The sequence below is a fragment of the Lagenorhynchus albirostris genome, chromosome 6, assembly GCF_949774975.1.
Source record: "Lagenorhynchus albirostris chromosome 6, mLagAlb1.1, whole genome shotgun sequence".
NCBI lineage: Eukaryota > Metazoa > Chordata > Mammalia > Artiodactyla > Delphinidae > Lagenorhynchus > Lagenorhynchus albirostris.
The window spans coordinates 86678269-86696300 of record NC_083100.1 but is presented as its reverse complement, the minus strand read 5'-3'; the positions used below and the strand labels follow the sequence as shown (position 1 = coordinate 86696300).

The window sequence follows — 18032 nt, the reverse complement described above, 5'->3', positions numbered from 1 at the left end:
AATATAAAGGAGTTAGAATCATTCCAGCAAGCACTTACCTTTGGCTATCTGGGATAAGAATATGTGGTTGAAGCTGAATTTCACTCAGCTAGACTTATCCCAGGATTGAAAGGCTGGTGAGAGCTTCAGGTGACCCAGATGCTGACTAAAGAATACTCAAGAAACTTAAAAAAAAAAAAAAAAAGCTGATAAACTTTAGTATACCCATCAAAAGGTTTCTGAATCTTTCATTTTCTGCAGGGGATAAAAGAGATGAGAGTGTCAGATTTCTGACTGACAATGTACAACCAAAAAAGGTTTATGGAAAAAAATTTTAAAAAAGACATTTGCTTATGCCCAATATGGTAATTGAATGATATTGTGGGCAGATGGAGGAAGAGAATACAAATGTTAAACAGTATACTGTGGTACATTAATAAGGAGTATAACAAGATTTGGGTTTTCCATGGTTTATGTCATTACCTCTCATTAGGACTAGGAAGGATAAATTTAGTTAGTGGTAGAATAATTATGAGGCATGCGTAAATTTTATATGTGCCTACAAATATGTAAAGTTAGAACATTAAATGCATGATAAGGTAATGTCCTTATATGTTGTTATCTTCCCTTTTTTTTCAAAATCAGTTACCTACCACATACACATGATTGAAAAAATAGAGCCATCACTTAGGTTGATGTTTATTATTTCTAAACAACTAAATTGTTGTGCGTTTAAGAAATACCGGCCACCTCTCCACATTCCAAAAAAAAAAGCTTCACTAACTTTCCTTAATTTCTGATTGTAGTAGCTTTAAGAAAAAGAACTTGCAAAACAAATGAAGATTTGAACATAAGACTTGGGATACACCAAAAACAAACAAGCAAACAAACAAAAACTCTTGAGAAACTGAAGATAAAAACTAAACTTAACCAAAAATTTATTTCTGTTTTTCATCCAAGTATCCAGGGAGGTTGCTAACGGGAGGTATGCCTCAGAAAACGTACATGTCTGTGAAAATGTTGGAACTAATGCTCTTATTCAAGTGATTTTATTTCAGTTCTAAGCCACAAGATATAAACTTTCATCAAAAATGGTAATCTATTTAAAATCAGAGCTATGTGGAATGTTTCATGTTTATGTATAACTCTCATAGTAGATGCTCCTAAACAAGGAAAATAATATGCTCAAATTCTGTTATTTTTACAGTTTGTAATATATCAAATACTAGACCCACCCATCAGTTTCATATTTTTTAAATAGTTAAAAGAAAAAAGGAATGGAAGAAAAAATAGAGACACTTTGAAAAAGGGACTTTTAATTCCTTTTTTTGGAGGAAAAGGTATCTGAAAAACTTAATTATGATGCTTATTCTAATAAGAACAAAAAGGAATTTAAAGGAAAATATGCATTACACATCTTGAATACTTCATTTTCCACTTTGCTTTGCACAATTAGAAAGCTAGAGTACCTGGGGAGAGCAGAGGATTGGAAGCAGGGAGCATAGTGTGCAGTGATAAAGGAGAAAACTCATAGATTTGATCTAAAAAAGTTGCAGTGATATATAATATTAACCTAATTTTGAGTTCAAAAAAATCCAAGTCAGAAGATATTTGTATTTCTATTTTTTCAATGGTAGCTACAGATGATTTCTATTTACTGGAAAAATAAATCAATAGGAAGATGGCATCACTGAAAAAAAGGTAAGGTCTGACATTTTTTTTTTTTCTCCTCAAAGGAAGGGTTGCCATCAACTCATGTATTTATTATGAAAGCTCAGTTGCTTAAGATGCAGAATACTGTGAGAGAAAAAACAGTTTAAGACATAACCATGTTACCTCAAAAGAAACTGTTAAGTAACATTCTTAATAAATAGGCTGGAGAAGTGTGGAATTGTTAAGACCTCTTTCTGCTAAAATGCTGGAAGTAAATTGACAGGTAGCAATTCATAAAATTCTCAGATGGGAATTGTAAAATGATATTGAAACCAATATTTCATAATTTAAGAGTAAAAGAACTAGCAAAAAAAAATCAGGCTATAAACACTTAAATATGTGGTGGGTATACATACATGTTCACTTATGTTTAGAGGGAAGATCTGTATACTATTTCAGATTATTTGGAGACATAAAAAGAAATCATACATACATATAAATCATATTTTCAGGCTTCCTCAGAAGAAATACTTCTGTACTTCACAGAGAAAATAATGTATTAAAATTTTATATCAAGCTACTGCTAATATTTTGACTGTTATTTTAGGTTTTCAAATTCAATGATTAATTAACAGTTCCTGCAAAAGTGAAAAGGATCTAAGATTAAACAATGGAGCCCAACCTTGCCAGCATTCTGAAACTTATCCAGAAGCAATTTGCAGAACAAGATGTAGGTTTTTTGATGTCAGGTACATTTAAAAGTTCTGATATCAAGAACTTCATCCAAAATGAAGGATTATCCAAAATGAAGTATGTGCTGTCTTTGCAATACTAGTATTAGAGATATTTTATAATGTCAACAAACAGGTGCATTTTAAGCACCTACTATTGGAAATTACTGGCATATGAGTGTAACTAAACATGAAATGTTTACTGGCTAAAATGAATGGTTCATAAGAAATCTATGGAAAAGAATATAAAAAAGAATGTATATATATGTGTGTATATATATATATATATATATATATATATATATATATATACAAGAAAAACTGAATCACTTTGCTGTACAGCAGAAATAAATACAACATTGTAAATCAACTGCACTTCAAAAAAAAACCAAACTGATGTCTTAAGTGGGACTGTTTCTCAGGAGAATGTCCCATAAAAATTTGCAAAGTTATCAGATACTGCCAATAAGCTATTGATAAATAATTATATAAGCTGTAAGATTTTCTCTGTTTATACTGTGGCTTAGGAGAATCATTTTTTCCCTTCAAACTTAACCTCATAAGACTGTGATTGACCTCAAATTTTCCTTACAATTATTATTTCAATTAAGTATGTCACAGAAGCACAGCTCTTTTGAAACATCCTAAGTTTTTCAGATAATCCATGCAAGACAATTGAGCAACTTTGGATCCAGAATTTCCTAAATGATAAGTCTCAGTCAGCATAATCTGATTTGGCATAACATATTTCTGTACCTAATGCTTAACTGAGAAAGACATTAAAGCAAAAGACAGGTGATGAAAGTTTTCTTTTCTTCCGTATCTTCATAACTTGATTGAACATGATAGATTAGCTAGCTTATTGATTTAGGAATGATCAGCAATATTACTTCCCCAAAGGAATAGTAAGATGATTCATAACAGATTTGAAATCTGATTTCTAACTTCCTGCATCAATGTGTACAAATTTGTAAGCTTGGCTCTCTTCAAATTTCTACCTTAGGAATATCCACTTATGCACACAGGAGATCTCTGTAGTTCCCCAAGAATTTAGTGACTGTCTTTATACATATACATTTATATTTCTGGAAAAACAGTAAAGTGCAATAGCTGAGGGCTTAGATCTATGTTAAAACATCACCCATGCTTTCACTAGCTATGGATTTTCAAAGTTACTTTAAAGGTGTGTGTCTGTGTTTCTACCTGTATGAAATATATGTCATTGATCTCTTAATGTTTGGGTGATAATTAAATATTTTAGTACATGCAAAACACTTAGAACAGTGCCTGGCAACTAATAGGCACTCAGTAAATGTTAGCAGGCAGTATTATTGTTGTATCATTTCTCAAGTTGAATTCTTGTTTATACCATGGAACCAATGGTTTCCTTCAAGGGTGGTATGCGCTTAGTAACTGGTCATTTCTAATTCCATTTCTTCCCATTAAAATTTGTTTCCCAAACTTCAGTCATTCACTTATTGTGTTTGTTCTTTTTTCCCCCACATTTCATATACTTAAATAACTTTATATTAATGGAAAATGTATTCATATCACTAATAAATGGCTCTGATGTGATAAATTTTTCTACTAAACCTTAAAATTATATAAATAATAATTAAAATTGAAACATTCATCAGCTAAAATCATCTCTTGTACCCCTGGCAGTATGTATACAACACATTTTGAAGCATTGCCTTATAAGAAAGCTTTCTGTAGGTGACTAGAAGGGAATATTTAGAGGCTTGTGGACCACTATGCCCATTAAAATCCAGTAGTGGTAGGACAAAAGATGGCATGGACTTGGCCATAGAAGAAATGGTAAAACTGACACAAGTGAATGCCCAGGTGCCTATTCATTGGTATCGTATGGTGGAGACATTTACATACTACTGCTTTCTCTAACATTTAAAGCTTGAGGTACTTTACATGCCAAAAGAATGACTTTTACGCCAAGACTATAAATCCAGCAAGAAAATGGAACAAGAAAACTCCCTCTATCCCAGAATTCTCTGACCTTTGTAAGCTGAATATGACATGTATACTAAATTTTCACTGAAGATTATAAATCTTAGTATAATGAGTAATAGTTGAGAGTAGTAAATTCTAAATGCATAGCAATATAAAACAAATTCTAGTTCCTTAAGAGGCTTAAATACCAAATATATGTATATTCTCCCCCTGCTGAGAAGCTGAAATATCAATGAATAACAGGTATGAAGTTTTGGTTGCTAGGATTTCTCTCATTAACTATTATTCTGTTCACAGTTTTCTTATGCAAAAGACCTTTCATTTAAACATTGATTGAGTGTCAACTGTGGTTATGTTAATTAGGGTAATGTTAACACATATAAAATTCTCTAAAATACATGATGGCTCCACAAAATACAAGTTTATTTCTCGCTATATACAAGTTCGAAGGAATTTTTCTACCTGAATTCTCTGTCCTCGCTGCAACTTTTCTCTAAGTATAAAATTATTCCAAAATAAAAAGTTTACTAAATAAAACAAAGTGAATTTTCCTGGCCTGTGCTTGGCTTTTCTTGACATGGTGATTCAGGGCCCCCAACTTGCATCTTTATCCTCCCATAAGGCCTCAGTTAATGTTTACTCCCAGCCAGTATACTAGGAAAGAGAACATTGCAGGGGGAGCACTCACTGGTTAATAGCCTTGGAGGGGGAGTGGTTCTCATGATTTCTGCTCATTTGCCTTTGGTCTGAACTAGTCATGTGGCCACTCTTAACTGTAAGGCAGGCTGAGAGTGCAGTCTGGAGATGTGCTCAGGAAAGAGAGCACAGAATTTGGTGAGTGACCACCAGTCTCTTCCTCCCTCCCATATATCAATTTGCACCTGTATTCCAACACTTAGAAATACACCCATACACCTCCTCAAAGGAGACAACCAAAAGTCCCATCCAGTTACTGCTTCAAGCTCCAGTTCCAGAATCTCTGGTGATAAGTAGCTTTCTTCATCAGGCCCAAATTTTCTCCAGGGTGTTAAGAATTTAGAACTTGAAACATAAGCTCTCTGCCCTGCCCTCCCCATCATATCCAATAGAAAATGGTGGGGCAAGAACTTAATACCTGGAAATAAACAAACAAACAAAAATCGTCTCGTTTGTAAAGGAAAGAATGGTAAATGACCAACAGTCTCTGGACCAAAGTGATGATTGTAATCCTGCTGGGCAGGTCCTCTGAGACCCTGCCCTGGCAGTAGAGACAGTTTCTGGCTCTTCTTTCTGGGAGAATTTCCCATATCCATTGTTCTCCAGGTTTCTGGCTCTGCTTTCTGGAGTCTGTTCCTTCCCCATTATCCTTCTTGGGCCACATCTGAAGTGGGAATTGAAGAAAATGGCTTCCTTGAAGGTCGTACTGCCTTCATAATTCAGTTTTTGTGGAGCAAATATGGGATTCAGGGACTGAATAGAATCACAGGGTTTTTAGGCCAGGTTTTTGGTTTCTTTGGGAATACAGTTCCCTCAAAATCTTAGTAGACATTGATCTAATCCCCTCAGTCTGTTGCATGTGCTGGTAAGCAGAGTCAAAGACATCCAAAGTTCTTTTCTAGACATGGTACTTGAGCCTGCTTTATTTAAAGATTCCTTGCACTCATGTCTTTCTCTCTCTTTGTCTCTCTCAGTCTCTGCCTCTGTCTCTTCCTTTTTCTTCCTAGTGCTTTGTCCCAACCCTTTCCACTCTCTCCTTCATTCAAAGTACTGGAAAATTCCTGTTTAGTGAAATAGTACCCTTAATGAGAGCTTCTACTTAAATTTTCAAGATAATGATTTTTAATTATAAATTCCTCACTTTTTTTTTAATTATAGAATCTGTCTACGATGCTTCTTCAGGAGAAAGAACAATAAGGCATTTAAAACAAATTTGTTCCAAAAGCACTTATTGTGTGATTATTATATATTTATATATATCTAGATAATAGTAGAAGACAGGGAAATCAATAGCACATTAACTCCAAAAAAGCTGAGTTCATAACATAGCATAAACACAAATTGTTTCAATATTAAATATTTTGTTCCAGGTATTACTACAGCATTGCAGATCACACTGAAACATAGAGGTGTAAAGCAATGATTTTTTTATGCTTGTGGAATCTGGTCAAAAATTCAGATAAGGCACAACAGGAACGGCTTATTTCTCCTACAGTGTTTGAGGTCTCTGCTGGGAAGACTTGAAAGCTGGGGGTGGTTCAATGGCTGGAAGAAGGAATCATCATATCTTTATACTCATGTGAATGGTGGTTGATACTGGCTGTCTGCTGGAACCTCAGCTAGTTCGTCATCTAGAAGACTTATGAGGTCTCTCCCTGTGGTCTCTCTGTATGGGATGATTTGGTGACTTTTTTTTTTTTTTTTTTACAATCCATAGCAAATTTATTACTCAATAGCCAGTGCCACATCATAGCATCACCCAGAGCCCTCACCTTCCCTCCCCACCTGTCCCCAAGGGTACACCCATAATGGAAAAAACGAAAGTAAACTCAGATCTCTGCTTTTCCTCTGGAAAAAGGGATCTTGGCCCCGGAAGCCCCTTTCCACAGGTCTCAGTGGGCAAGGGAGTGGACACCTCCTGTGCCCAGAGAGCGGGGCTCCAAGCTCCAACAACAGAGAGAACATGCAGGCAGGAGCAGAGCCCTGTGTCTGTGGAAGAAGATGAGCTGGGAGTATTCCAAGAGAACAAGGGGGTAGTGCATGATATTTTTATGCTCTAATATTTGGAGTCCATATAGTATTACTTCTGCCATATGTTTTAGTTAAAGCAGGTATAAAGGTCTGCCCAAGTTTGAAATGAAAGAACATAGACCTCACCATTTGATAGGAGGGGTGTCAAGGTCACACAGTAAGAAGACCACATGCAATATGAGATATTGTTGCAGCCAGCCGTCTTTGAGTACACATCTTACTCAAATTAATGTCCCAAACATTTACTTCCCATTTAAATGTACTTTATTCGCCTTTTTGAATGAATCTGAATATGGTTATTTTCATGTGCACTTTTACTAAATTACGCTCTTTTAAATCATTTAAAGTTTTTTTTTTTAAGAAAAATAATATAATAGTATCAAATGTCACTATTTTTTCAGGTATCCCGGCACAGAAGGAATCATTCACAGCATGTCTTGAAAGATGTCATTCCTCCACTGGAACAACTGGTAAGTGATTATTTCACTTCAATACTGTATTATTTATCTACTGCTACAAAATAAATTACCTCAGAACTCAGCAACTTGGAACAGCACATATTATTATCTCATGTTTCTGTGGGTAAGGAATCTGGGCATAACCTAGCAGGGTCCTGTGGCTCAGAGCTTTCCAAAAGTTTGCACTCAAGGTTTAAGCCAAAATTGGGGTCACATCTGAAGGCTTGACTGGGGAAAGATCTGTTTTCAAGCTCAGGTACATGGTTGCTGGCAGGATTTAGTTCCTTCAGGGCTTTTGGCCAGAGGCTACTCTTACTTCCTTGCCACTTGGGCTTTTCCAGCATGGTGGCTTGCTCCTTCAAAGCATGCAAACTGAGAAGACGAGAGTCTGGCTTATTCTGCTCCTGCCAAAATGACCTCCTTACTTTTTCCACAGGGCCGTTTCTCCTCTTCTTTCCTCTGCCTGATACAAAATACTTCATTTGGCGCCCAGAAATTTTTAGGGCTCATTCGTTCCTTTTCTTCGCATCTCTGTTCAAATATCACCTTTTAAGATAGCTCTTCTCTAGTGTCGCCTAAACACAAATGAGCAAATTTAAAAACCCACCAGTTCTGTCCACACTTCTTTTCTCTTACCCTAATTTAATTTTCTCCATAGAACTTACCACCATGTGGTATACTCCGCAGTTTCTTTTTATTTGTTTGCCATCTCCTTAGAAAGTTCTGTGAGAGCAGGGTTATTGTCTCCTATGTTTATAACTATTCCCATGATTATAACAATTGCTAGAACATAGTAAAATCTCAGTAAATGTGTGTTAAATGAGTGCACAAATGAAATAGTTAATGACTTTTTTTTTAATTTCCAAGCTCATAGTACACAGATCTATACTTGTGTACTTTCTCTTCATTATCTCATCATATATCTTGAAGTGCTACTTAGTCATTTGTTCTTAGCGCATCTTGGTGTCATCCTTAAAATGAAATATCCCAAGTTGAACACACCATCACCATCTTCCCAAATTGATTCCTATTTCCATTGAACCCCATCTCTATTTTTTTAATAGCTGTTAAAAACAAAAAAGTTAGCTCTTTTTAATAGAGAAGACTTGTTTTAAAATTTTATTTATTTATTTAAATTTTTATTTTATATTGGAGTATAGTTAACAATGTGTTAGTTTCAGGTGTACAGCAAAGTGATTCAATTATACATATACATGTATCTATTCTTTTTCAAATTATTTTCCCGTTTAGGTTATTACAGAATATTGAGCAGAGTTCCCTGTGCTATACAGTAGGTCCTTGTTGGTTATCTATTTTAAATATAGTAGCGTGTACATGTCAGTCCCAAACTCCCAATCTATCCCATTTCTATTAGTAGCAAATGTTTATCTAGGCTGAGAACACATTTTCTTTGGATCCTTTATTTTCTCTGTGACCCTTCACATGTCAACATTTTCTGAGGTGGTTTCTCCACAGTGGATGTGGTGGCCTCATTTTTTTCTCCATGTGTACAGGCACACCCTTTCTGAGGCCTTCAAATGCTTCTGGTCTCACCCCACTGTATCCCACCATGCCTCTCCCACTGATCCTGTGCTACTGTACAACCTTCCACACCAACCTTCTTTAAACAGTACCTTCATTATTTCATTCTCCTTGTCAGAACTTTCAACAGCTTCCTATTTTCTATAGCACCAAGTCTATAGACTTCTCTCACGGCTCTGATTTACCTTATTTATTATCTACTGCCAAATACACAACCTCAAGCCAGCAATAGTAATATGATTAAGACATGGTTCTCACCCTGAAGGAATTTGGATGTTCTGTAACAATTATAGTTCCTTCATCTCAACACTCTTTTGTGTTGTTCTCTCTTATTTCATGGGTAATAGACTTGTTCCATGGCTAGACTATAAATGCTTTGAAGTTAGGGGTCATGACTTGTATTTTCTTTATTATATCATACTTCCCCTTACATTGCTTCTGGGACTAGTGTTTGTTCAGAAAAGACATGTTTGTCAATTGATTTAATGATAAGATATTAAAGATTTATTAAAACAATATTGTTGATTTTGGAGATTAATAAATATATGACTGCTATTCATAGTGAAAGACATTTTAAAATTTAGTTAGATATAACAATATTTTCAAAATTAATCACTTAGGTTTCAACTTAGAGACCATTTTCCCTGGAAAGTGTTTCTTTGCTTCCTCAACTTTGCATCAGGTAGCCCTTCTTTATTCTACCTTCCTATAGCAGCTTGGCCTTGCCTCTGTCTCTAAATTGCCTCTATCTCTAATCACACTAAAATTGCCTGTTTCCTTTTACTTGTCTCTTACTGCACTATAAGTATTTGAGGGGAGAGCTATGCTTCACTTACTGTTTTATTATTAAAACTTCATAGAAGGCCTGGCATAGTATAGCTGTACAGTGAATAGAAAGTAATTGTGTTTCTTTTCTATAAATTTGCCTTACAGAACATATAAAGTGCTCTTTTTTAAATATAGCACGTGCAAATGTTTCTCTGAAGTGTTTGATGAAACATGGCAAAAGTTAGACTGAAAATGAAGCTATATGAACGTGTGTGTACATAATATAAATATATATGCAATTATATATAATTTTACATGTACAAATATATATGGATTATATTTGAAAAATGCCTTAAAGTGTCTCAAAATTTTTACATGAAATATATATTAATTATGAATTTTAAAAATTAAAATTATGGTCATTACTTAAATTTAATCAATAACTAATGGTATATTTGTGCTATGCCTATACATCAAGCATAGGCTAATATTTTAAAAATTAGAATATTCAGAAATAGTTTTGTCAGTTTAATAACTTCCTACCTTTAAGATTATTTGTTGGTTTGCTGGCCTATAGTTATGTATTTTGACTCTGCAGCCTCAATTCTCAATAAATGAAACTCATTTTAAATATCTCAAATTTTGGATAGTTTAAGAGAAAATATATCTAAGTGCTCAATGCTCTATTCTAGGTCAGATAACCTTGTAAAAGTGACATTGGGAAGTACTGCTGATAGAAGGAAAAAAAGACAGTAATTTGTTGACCTCTTCAGTTTTCAGTCTCTCTGAATCTCTTTCTCTGCATCTCTCTCTCTCTGTTACTCTCTCTGTCTACACAAGCTCTCTCTCTCTCTCTCTCTCTCTCTCTCTCTCTCTCTCTCTCTCAACTCTACTGGAACTACCAACCAATTTACTTCCTATTCCTGAGTTGGGTTTCCCTGGACCCTCTCTTTGAGTACTTGTTTATCTTGCTCTATCTTGTGAACAGAGGTTATGTTCAACTTTTATTCATCAATCTCTACTTGAATTAATTGCTTATTTAATGTTACTTTAAAGACAAATGATTATCTTTCCCCCACACGTCTTACTTATGAATTACTTCATTATGGTAGACGATGCCGAAATAACCACCAATTCCCTCAAACAACAAATTCTGATTAATATTTTTTTTAATTTCATTTACTTATTAATTTATTTTTGGCTGCGTTGGGTCTTCGTTGCTGCGTGCGGTCTTTCACTAGTTGCGGCGAGTGGGGGCTACTCTTCGTTGCAGTGCACGGGCTTCTCATTGCGGTGGCATCTCTTGTTGCAGAGCACAGGCTCTAGGAGCGCAGGCTTCAGTAGTTGTGGCACGCAGGCTCAGTAGTTGTGGCCCCCAGGCTTAGTTGCTCCGCGGCATGTAGGATCTTCCTGGACCAGGGCTCGAACCCATGTTCCCTGCATTGGCAGTTGGATTCTTAACCACTGTGCCACCAGGGAAGTCCCTCTGATTAATTTTTAATTATCCGTTACTGTTTACATCAAGACTTGAATTATTTTCCAGAACCTATAAAGCTGTCTTTATATTTGACTAATATAACTGTATAATTATTTTTAACCTAGATTCACAGATTTTTTTCTGCAAATCTGACGTGTTCCTTCCTTTATCTCTACATCTCTTTTTCTCTCCCTCATGCCTGCCTCAGTGTTGCTTCTGGAATCATCCATAGGTTCTTGCAGTAGTTTCCCTTGCCAGTACCTACCAGGATCAACTACCATATATAAAATGATATACACCAAAACACTGTAGAAAATAGTAAAATCCTTTAAGTTGATGTTATTACTCATTATTTTTACTATATGGATCTTTGAGCTTATTTATATCCCACATTTTCTGCTATAAATCCCATTTCCTTTATCTCCTATATTTAGAACTTCCTTGAACAGTATCCAGCAATCATGGGAGGCTTTGGCTTTAAGCACAACTGGCAAAAGTATCCTATTCGATGCACTCCCTTTGGAGAAAAGTAATTCATTTTATGACAGTGGAGTCTGCCATGGTGGATGCTCCCATAGATGCTATCATCCTTTGGTAACCATGCTTTACCTCTCAACTTACCCTTTAATAAAGTAGGTTGTGATCAACACGGTTAAACAGAAACATAATGCATTTCTTTTGAATACTGACAAAAATATATTCCTATTTGGAGTCTGAAATCTTAGGGCAGAAACTACCCAGTTCACTGACAGCTGAAGTCATTTATGCCACTTGGTGTGCAAATCCATATGCTATCAATGCATGAGACTATATTATTTTCTGAGAAGCCGTGTCGTTGCTTAACCATTTCTGTAATGCAGCAAAGATTTTAAACATGAAATGTCAAATATACTAATATGTGTTTGTTTCCTGATATTGTATATTTCATATTATAACTCTTCGTGAGACCTAATTATTTTCCGGGCATTTTCCCTTTTCCCCCTAAAGAAATGTTCAAGAAAAATAACCCTGTTTATAGCATGTTAAATCTTTATCATCTTTATGTTTATCAAAAGAGTATAAGACATGTCTACGGATAACCCTGCAGGAGTCAAAAGCCTGTGGCAGGTTTTAGAGAATCATCTGCTACCTCCTGAGCTAGAAGGATTTGGAGGCCAGAGCTCAGGAAGTTGCCATGGCTTGGGGGCAAAGCAGGCTTTTGCAGATAAACCTTAAGTCACAGATTCTACCTTTTGGAGCCAGATATCATTTTGTGGATTAATTAATACTTATGAGGGCTTTAAGGATGAAAGACATTGTGAGCATACAGTGTTTTCTTATTTTAAAACAAAGGACGGCCCCTTTGGGCGAATAATTCTATTGATCAGGCTGTGCTTTCCTCAAATTGCAAAAAATTTTCAAAAGCTCTTCAGTCTTTCAAAATTCTACTTTGTTAAGATAGAATTAGGTTTTCTGAAAAAAACTTCTTCCCAGATCTTCAAGCTGGCAGTATGTTAATAATGTTACATAATTTAATAACAGTAATACAAACCATCTCGAAGTTTTCATTGCTTTATGTACCCTTCCTTTACTCAAACAGCAGGAGTGTGTTTTTTATTTAAAAAAAAATTTTATTGGAGTATAGTTTTTACAGTGTTTTGTAGGAGTGCGTTAATTCCAATGTTTGTTGAGGCCATCCCTGTGCTGGGCACTGGGCTGGGTTTAGGGTATGCAATGATATGCTAAATAGTCATGTCCTTTTTTGGAGGGCCTGTCAGTCTAAGGGTGAAGAAAAGAATTAAACGAGTAAAGAAAGGCATAATTCTCTGAATGCAAATTACACAACATGCTATGACAGCAGACAAACAAGTTTCCACGAAAGAGGGAGAGCCTACCTTGGATTAAGTAGTCATAAGATCACTCTTTGAAAGGGCCATTTAAATTGAGATTTGTAGGGTGACTAGAGTTTGTCAAGCAAATTACTGGAAGAATGATGCAAACTGAAGGAGCATCAAGTGCAAAGGTCTGGAAGTCAGAACAAAGTGGTTACATTGGAAAAACTGCAAGAATGCCACACTGGCTAGAACAGGGAAATAAGTCTGGAAGTGTGGGCAGAGTGAGGCAGTGCTCAGATGTTGATGGGCCTTGAGGTGATGATAAGGAGTTCAGAAGCCATTAAAACACAGAAACAGGTTACCATGACTTCTCCCATCCAGGCCTACATTTGAAATTCATTTAACTGTAGAGTAGAGAAGAAGAACAAACACAACAACAAAAAAGGTTGTTAACATTGAGCAATCCTTTCTTCCCTACTGCCTTGACCAAAATTAGGTTGTAACAAGACAATTGAATTAGGCTAATAAGTTGCCCAGGCAGTGACCAGGAAGGCGATTCTCACTGAATTCCAATGGCGGGCAAAGAAAGAACAACATATTTAGATCAAGGAAACAAAGAAATAGCAGTCAGGGAAGAAGAGAGAAATAAAGGAGGAGAAAGGAGATGTGATACATAGGAAAAGCCTCCAGAAGACCGAAATGCTTAAGATAAAAAGAGGTTCCCTCATCAGCCTGTTTCCCAATTAGAACCTGGATATTTTGGTGGTGACCAAATGAAACACACTGGTTACAAGATGAAAGGCTCAGGAAAAGGCTATGGGGGTTCTTAAACATCAAAATGTAGCTTATTCAAGATGATATTTTGATGAGTTAAGGGTAAATAAATCAGAGACATGTGGGTAAAATTTCTCTTGAAATACACAGGGGTTTAAAATGATGGGGAAATTCACTTGGCAAAACATTATATGTACTTTGCCAAACCCAACATTTGAAAAACAGTTTAAGACATTCAGCAGAACCCCAAAGCACAACATATTCTCTTATCCTGAGAGTAAGAGAGGGAGAATACCCGTGAAAGCATTGTGCAACATACACACTGCAGGGTATAAATAATTTACAATGAGCAAACCATGCCTAACTTTGAGACCTGAAGTCAATAATATGTGAAGTCAATAATATGTGAAGTCAAGACCAGCTTCTCCAGAACTTCTTTGAGAATGCTTTATTACTCCTTTATAGGCATCACTCATGTATGACGCAGCATCGTTTTTCTTTGCTTTTCTTCTATCCTCCTTTTTGTTTAATTATCGTATCCAACTTGAGAATTTTGGTTTACCACTTTTTTAAAGTATGCACACAGTAAATTATGTATCTACATTAGGCAGAAATATTATATTTCACCCCTCTAAATGCATCATAGTTCATTCTCCAGCTATATGTAAGATAGTCCTATAATTAAGCATTTACATTTTTTATGTACTTAGTACTTTATATGATGTACAGATAAGCTGCATTTTGAAGGTGATTTTTTTTCCTTGTTTTTGTTTCTGTTCTACTGCAAGTCCACACACATGGTCAGCAGATCTGATATAGCAAGAAAGCTAGAGCCAGTACAGAAATAATTGGAAACGGAGAAGAAAAATGTAAGCAATGAGTCCCAAACAGGGAAGTGGGGCAAGAGAAGGAAAGCCAATGGAGTTATGTAGGATGACTAAGTTCTAGAGATCAACTGTACAGCATGGTGATTATATTGGTTAATAAGACTGTTGTACACTGGAAATTTGCTACAAGAGTAGACCTCACATGCTCTCACCACAAAAAAAAGACTTAAATTTTGGGGCTTTCCAGGTGGCGCAGTGGTTAAGAATCTGCCTGCCAATGCAGGGAACACGGGTTTGAGCCCTGGTCCGGGAAGATCCCACATGCCGTGGAGCAACTAAGCCCATGCACCACAATTACTGAGACTGCGCTCTAGAGCCCGCGAGCCACAACTATTGAGCCTGCGTGCCACAACTACTGAAGCCTGTGCCTAGAGCCCATGCTCCACAACAAGAGAGGCCACCACAATGAGAAGCCCGCGCACCACAGCAAAGAGTAGCCCCAGCTCGGCGCAACTAGAGAAAGCCTGCACGCAGCAATGAAGACCCAACGCAGCCAAAAATAAATAAATTTATTAAATAAATAAAAAGATAACTATATGAGGAAATGTATATATTAAGTAGCTTGACTATAGTAATCATTTCACTATGTATATGTAGGTGAAAACATCATATTGTACACCGTAAATATATACAATTTTTATTGTAAAAATAGAAACTTAAAAAATAATTTTTAAGAAGCCAATGGAAAGAAGACACAGAAATTTCTATTTCTGTGAGTGGTGGAAAAGTTAAGAAGAGATTTAAGAAGGAAGAGAAGCCCCCATTTGGGGGTAAAATGATGTAACCAGATATGTCCTCCTTCTGTGCTTTGTAATAGAAATTATCAAAGCAAACAGATTATCAGCAAAGTACTGCGATCTATTAAAAGTTCAGAAAAAAATATAGCAAGTGCCTAATTATTAAATAGGAAAATAATTAAATGCAAAATAATAGTAGCGCTTGTTTGTAGTTATACAGAATTGATACAAAATTCTCCTAGGAGGCCAGTCAGTCATACAGAAACTTTCACAGGGTGGTGCTACTTCGGAGGGCTCTCTCCAGTTCAGGTCTGGGGCCTGTCTCAGTTTTGTGGATCTTGAAAAATTATATGTAACAATGTTATCAGTGTTTACAGAGATGATGATCCCTAGGATTACCTCACAGTAACCAACTTTGTAAGAGTCAGCTGTATAAATTGTAATTCTGATTTATTAATTTATAATGGCAAATATACTGATGCTATTTGTCACCCACATTCTGACTATTTGTGAGAGGACCGAGGAAGCTAAATTAGGAGCCAGAGGATTGCCAGTGAACACAGGAATCAGAACAAAGGAGAAAAGAGCAACCACGTACATACATCAGCAGCCCAAAGGGTCTGTCGTTCTGGTATTAAAAGCCAATACCCTCTCATGAAAATCTGGTGAAAGTTTTAGATTCAGTTTATTTCCATTTATAAACATGTATTTTGACAGAATTCTTTTGGTGGACTGGTGTAGATGAAAACCTATTGTTTTCAATTCAAGTCTTTTATCAGAGAACTACTTGAAGCCTTCATATAAAAAAAAAATTACAGTGTCTGTACTTAACGGTTACAGGCCGGTCCTTCTGCCATGACTGTTAGCATTAATCAAAGGTTGTCATCTGCTCTCTTGCCTTGCCTCTCGCTTCCAACTTAGGTTGATAAACAGGTGCTATCTGGATATCCCACTGCCATTCATTCTTTTCATCTGTATCTCAGCACAGTTGTGTCTGCCGAGTGCTTCCTCAATGCTAGCAGACTGGCTGGCATCCAATCTGGACAAATTGCTGATCTTTCCTGCCACTTAACATTAAATAGGGCTTCTAAGGAATATTGGACAAATAGCTCAAGAAGCCAGATTCAGCATCTAAAGATTCGTTGGCAATTCTTAAGTATACTTTGTTTAGGGAGTGCTGCTACTTTAAAGAACTTCAAGTTGGCCTGGAACTTGGTGTATAGTATCCTAAACACAGGCCTAAAGCTATACAGAGTTTTGTAAATTACTAGCGGCAAGACCATCTAGGTCCTAGATGACCAGTATACTCAACTGTAATTTATAGATTACTGTCCCTTCAAACCATGTGATTAACATAAAAGAGGAATAAGTAATTAGAATAATTACTATGGTACCATATATAAACCCACATACAAAATACATAGCAATCTTCTGCTTACCCTAATACTTCTTTCTGCTCCTATGAGCCTCCTGGAATAACTGATTCCTAGTGCCTGGAACATGGTGAGGTATTTCAAAGTATGATGACAAGGAATAATAAAGTAATTAAATATACCTCATGGAAACTTTGCTTCCCAGCATGGGACTTAAAATAATGCAGTGCTTTCAGTGCAGGAAGCCTGATTGGAGTTTTCTATTCCAGGGCAAAAGTTGGCCTTAGTCTCTGAGATAACTGGAGGGGAGTATGGTATCCAGTCCCCCCAAAAGAGGAACAGGAGTATCTTGAAATGTGAACTCACAAGGATATAAGCCTCAGTAAGATTAAGGTTGTCCTGTTAGTCTTTGCAGTTCCATTGTGAGCAGAGCAGCTGGTATTTAGGGGAAGAGGATGTTACTATTTAAAAATGTGTTGAAAGAATGAATGGTTGTGCAGCAAGTATGAAAGAAACAATGGAGAGAAGTGAACACCTGATCACAAAAGTGGGAATAGTGCATGATGGTTGCACATGTATATAATTACATGTAGAAATGTGTATGCCGATACATAGATAAGTAAAAATATGCACTGTAGAAATAAATATAATAGGTAAAAGTACACAGTAGAAGGATTATTAGCTTCTTCAAATGACCAGGAAGGCAACTTGGACTTTGAAAGATAATATAAAAGAAGATACCTAACCTGCTATTTGCCTCTTCCTCTTTCCTTTTTCTGGACCTCTGTGTGGACATGCCTGGAAACTCTGTTGCGTTGACCAAAGGCCGTGAAAATTGGTTCAGCCTGTTTGATGGCAATGATGTCCATTTATAGAATCCTAACATGAGAAATCCAGCCCCTGGCCTGAATCTCAGGTGTCCTGAAAAGATCCAGCATATAGAGAAACTTTACTTATACATTCAAGGAGAGAGAATTTTAAGGTATATAATGCAAGCCAGCTTATGTTGATTTCCCTTGCAAGAGTGTTAGGTTTCTACTTTCACATTTCCCTTCTCTTTTTAAAAAATGGTCATCAATAATACATCTCTGGGTACTAAATATCCACCTAGTGGTCTTTTAGTGAATATTTTTATGGAGAAAAA

The 18032-nt window shown here is 36.2% G+C and overlaps 1 protein-coding gene across 1 annotated transcript in view; it reads left to right on the top strand.

The window, feature by feature from the left end:
* ARHGAP15 (Rho GTPase activating protein 15) overlaps window positions 1-18032 on the top strand; it is a 621527-nt gene that overhangs the window by 68741 nt on the left and 534754 nt on the right. The window contains exon 3 of the mRNA XM_060151513.1: window positions 7460-7528. Coding sequence (XP_060007496.1) covers window positions 7460-7528 — 69 coding nt within the window. The remainder of the gene's footprint in view (window positions 1-7459; window positions 7529-18032) is intronic.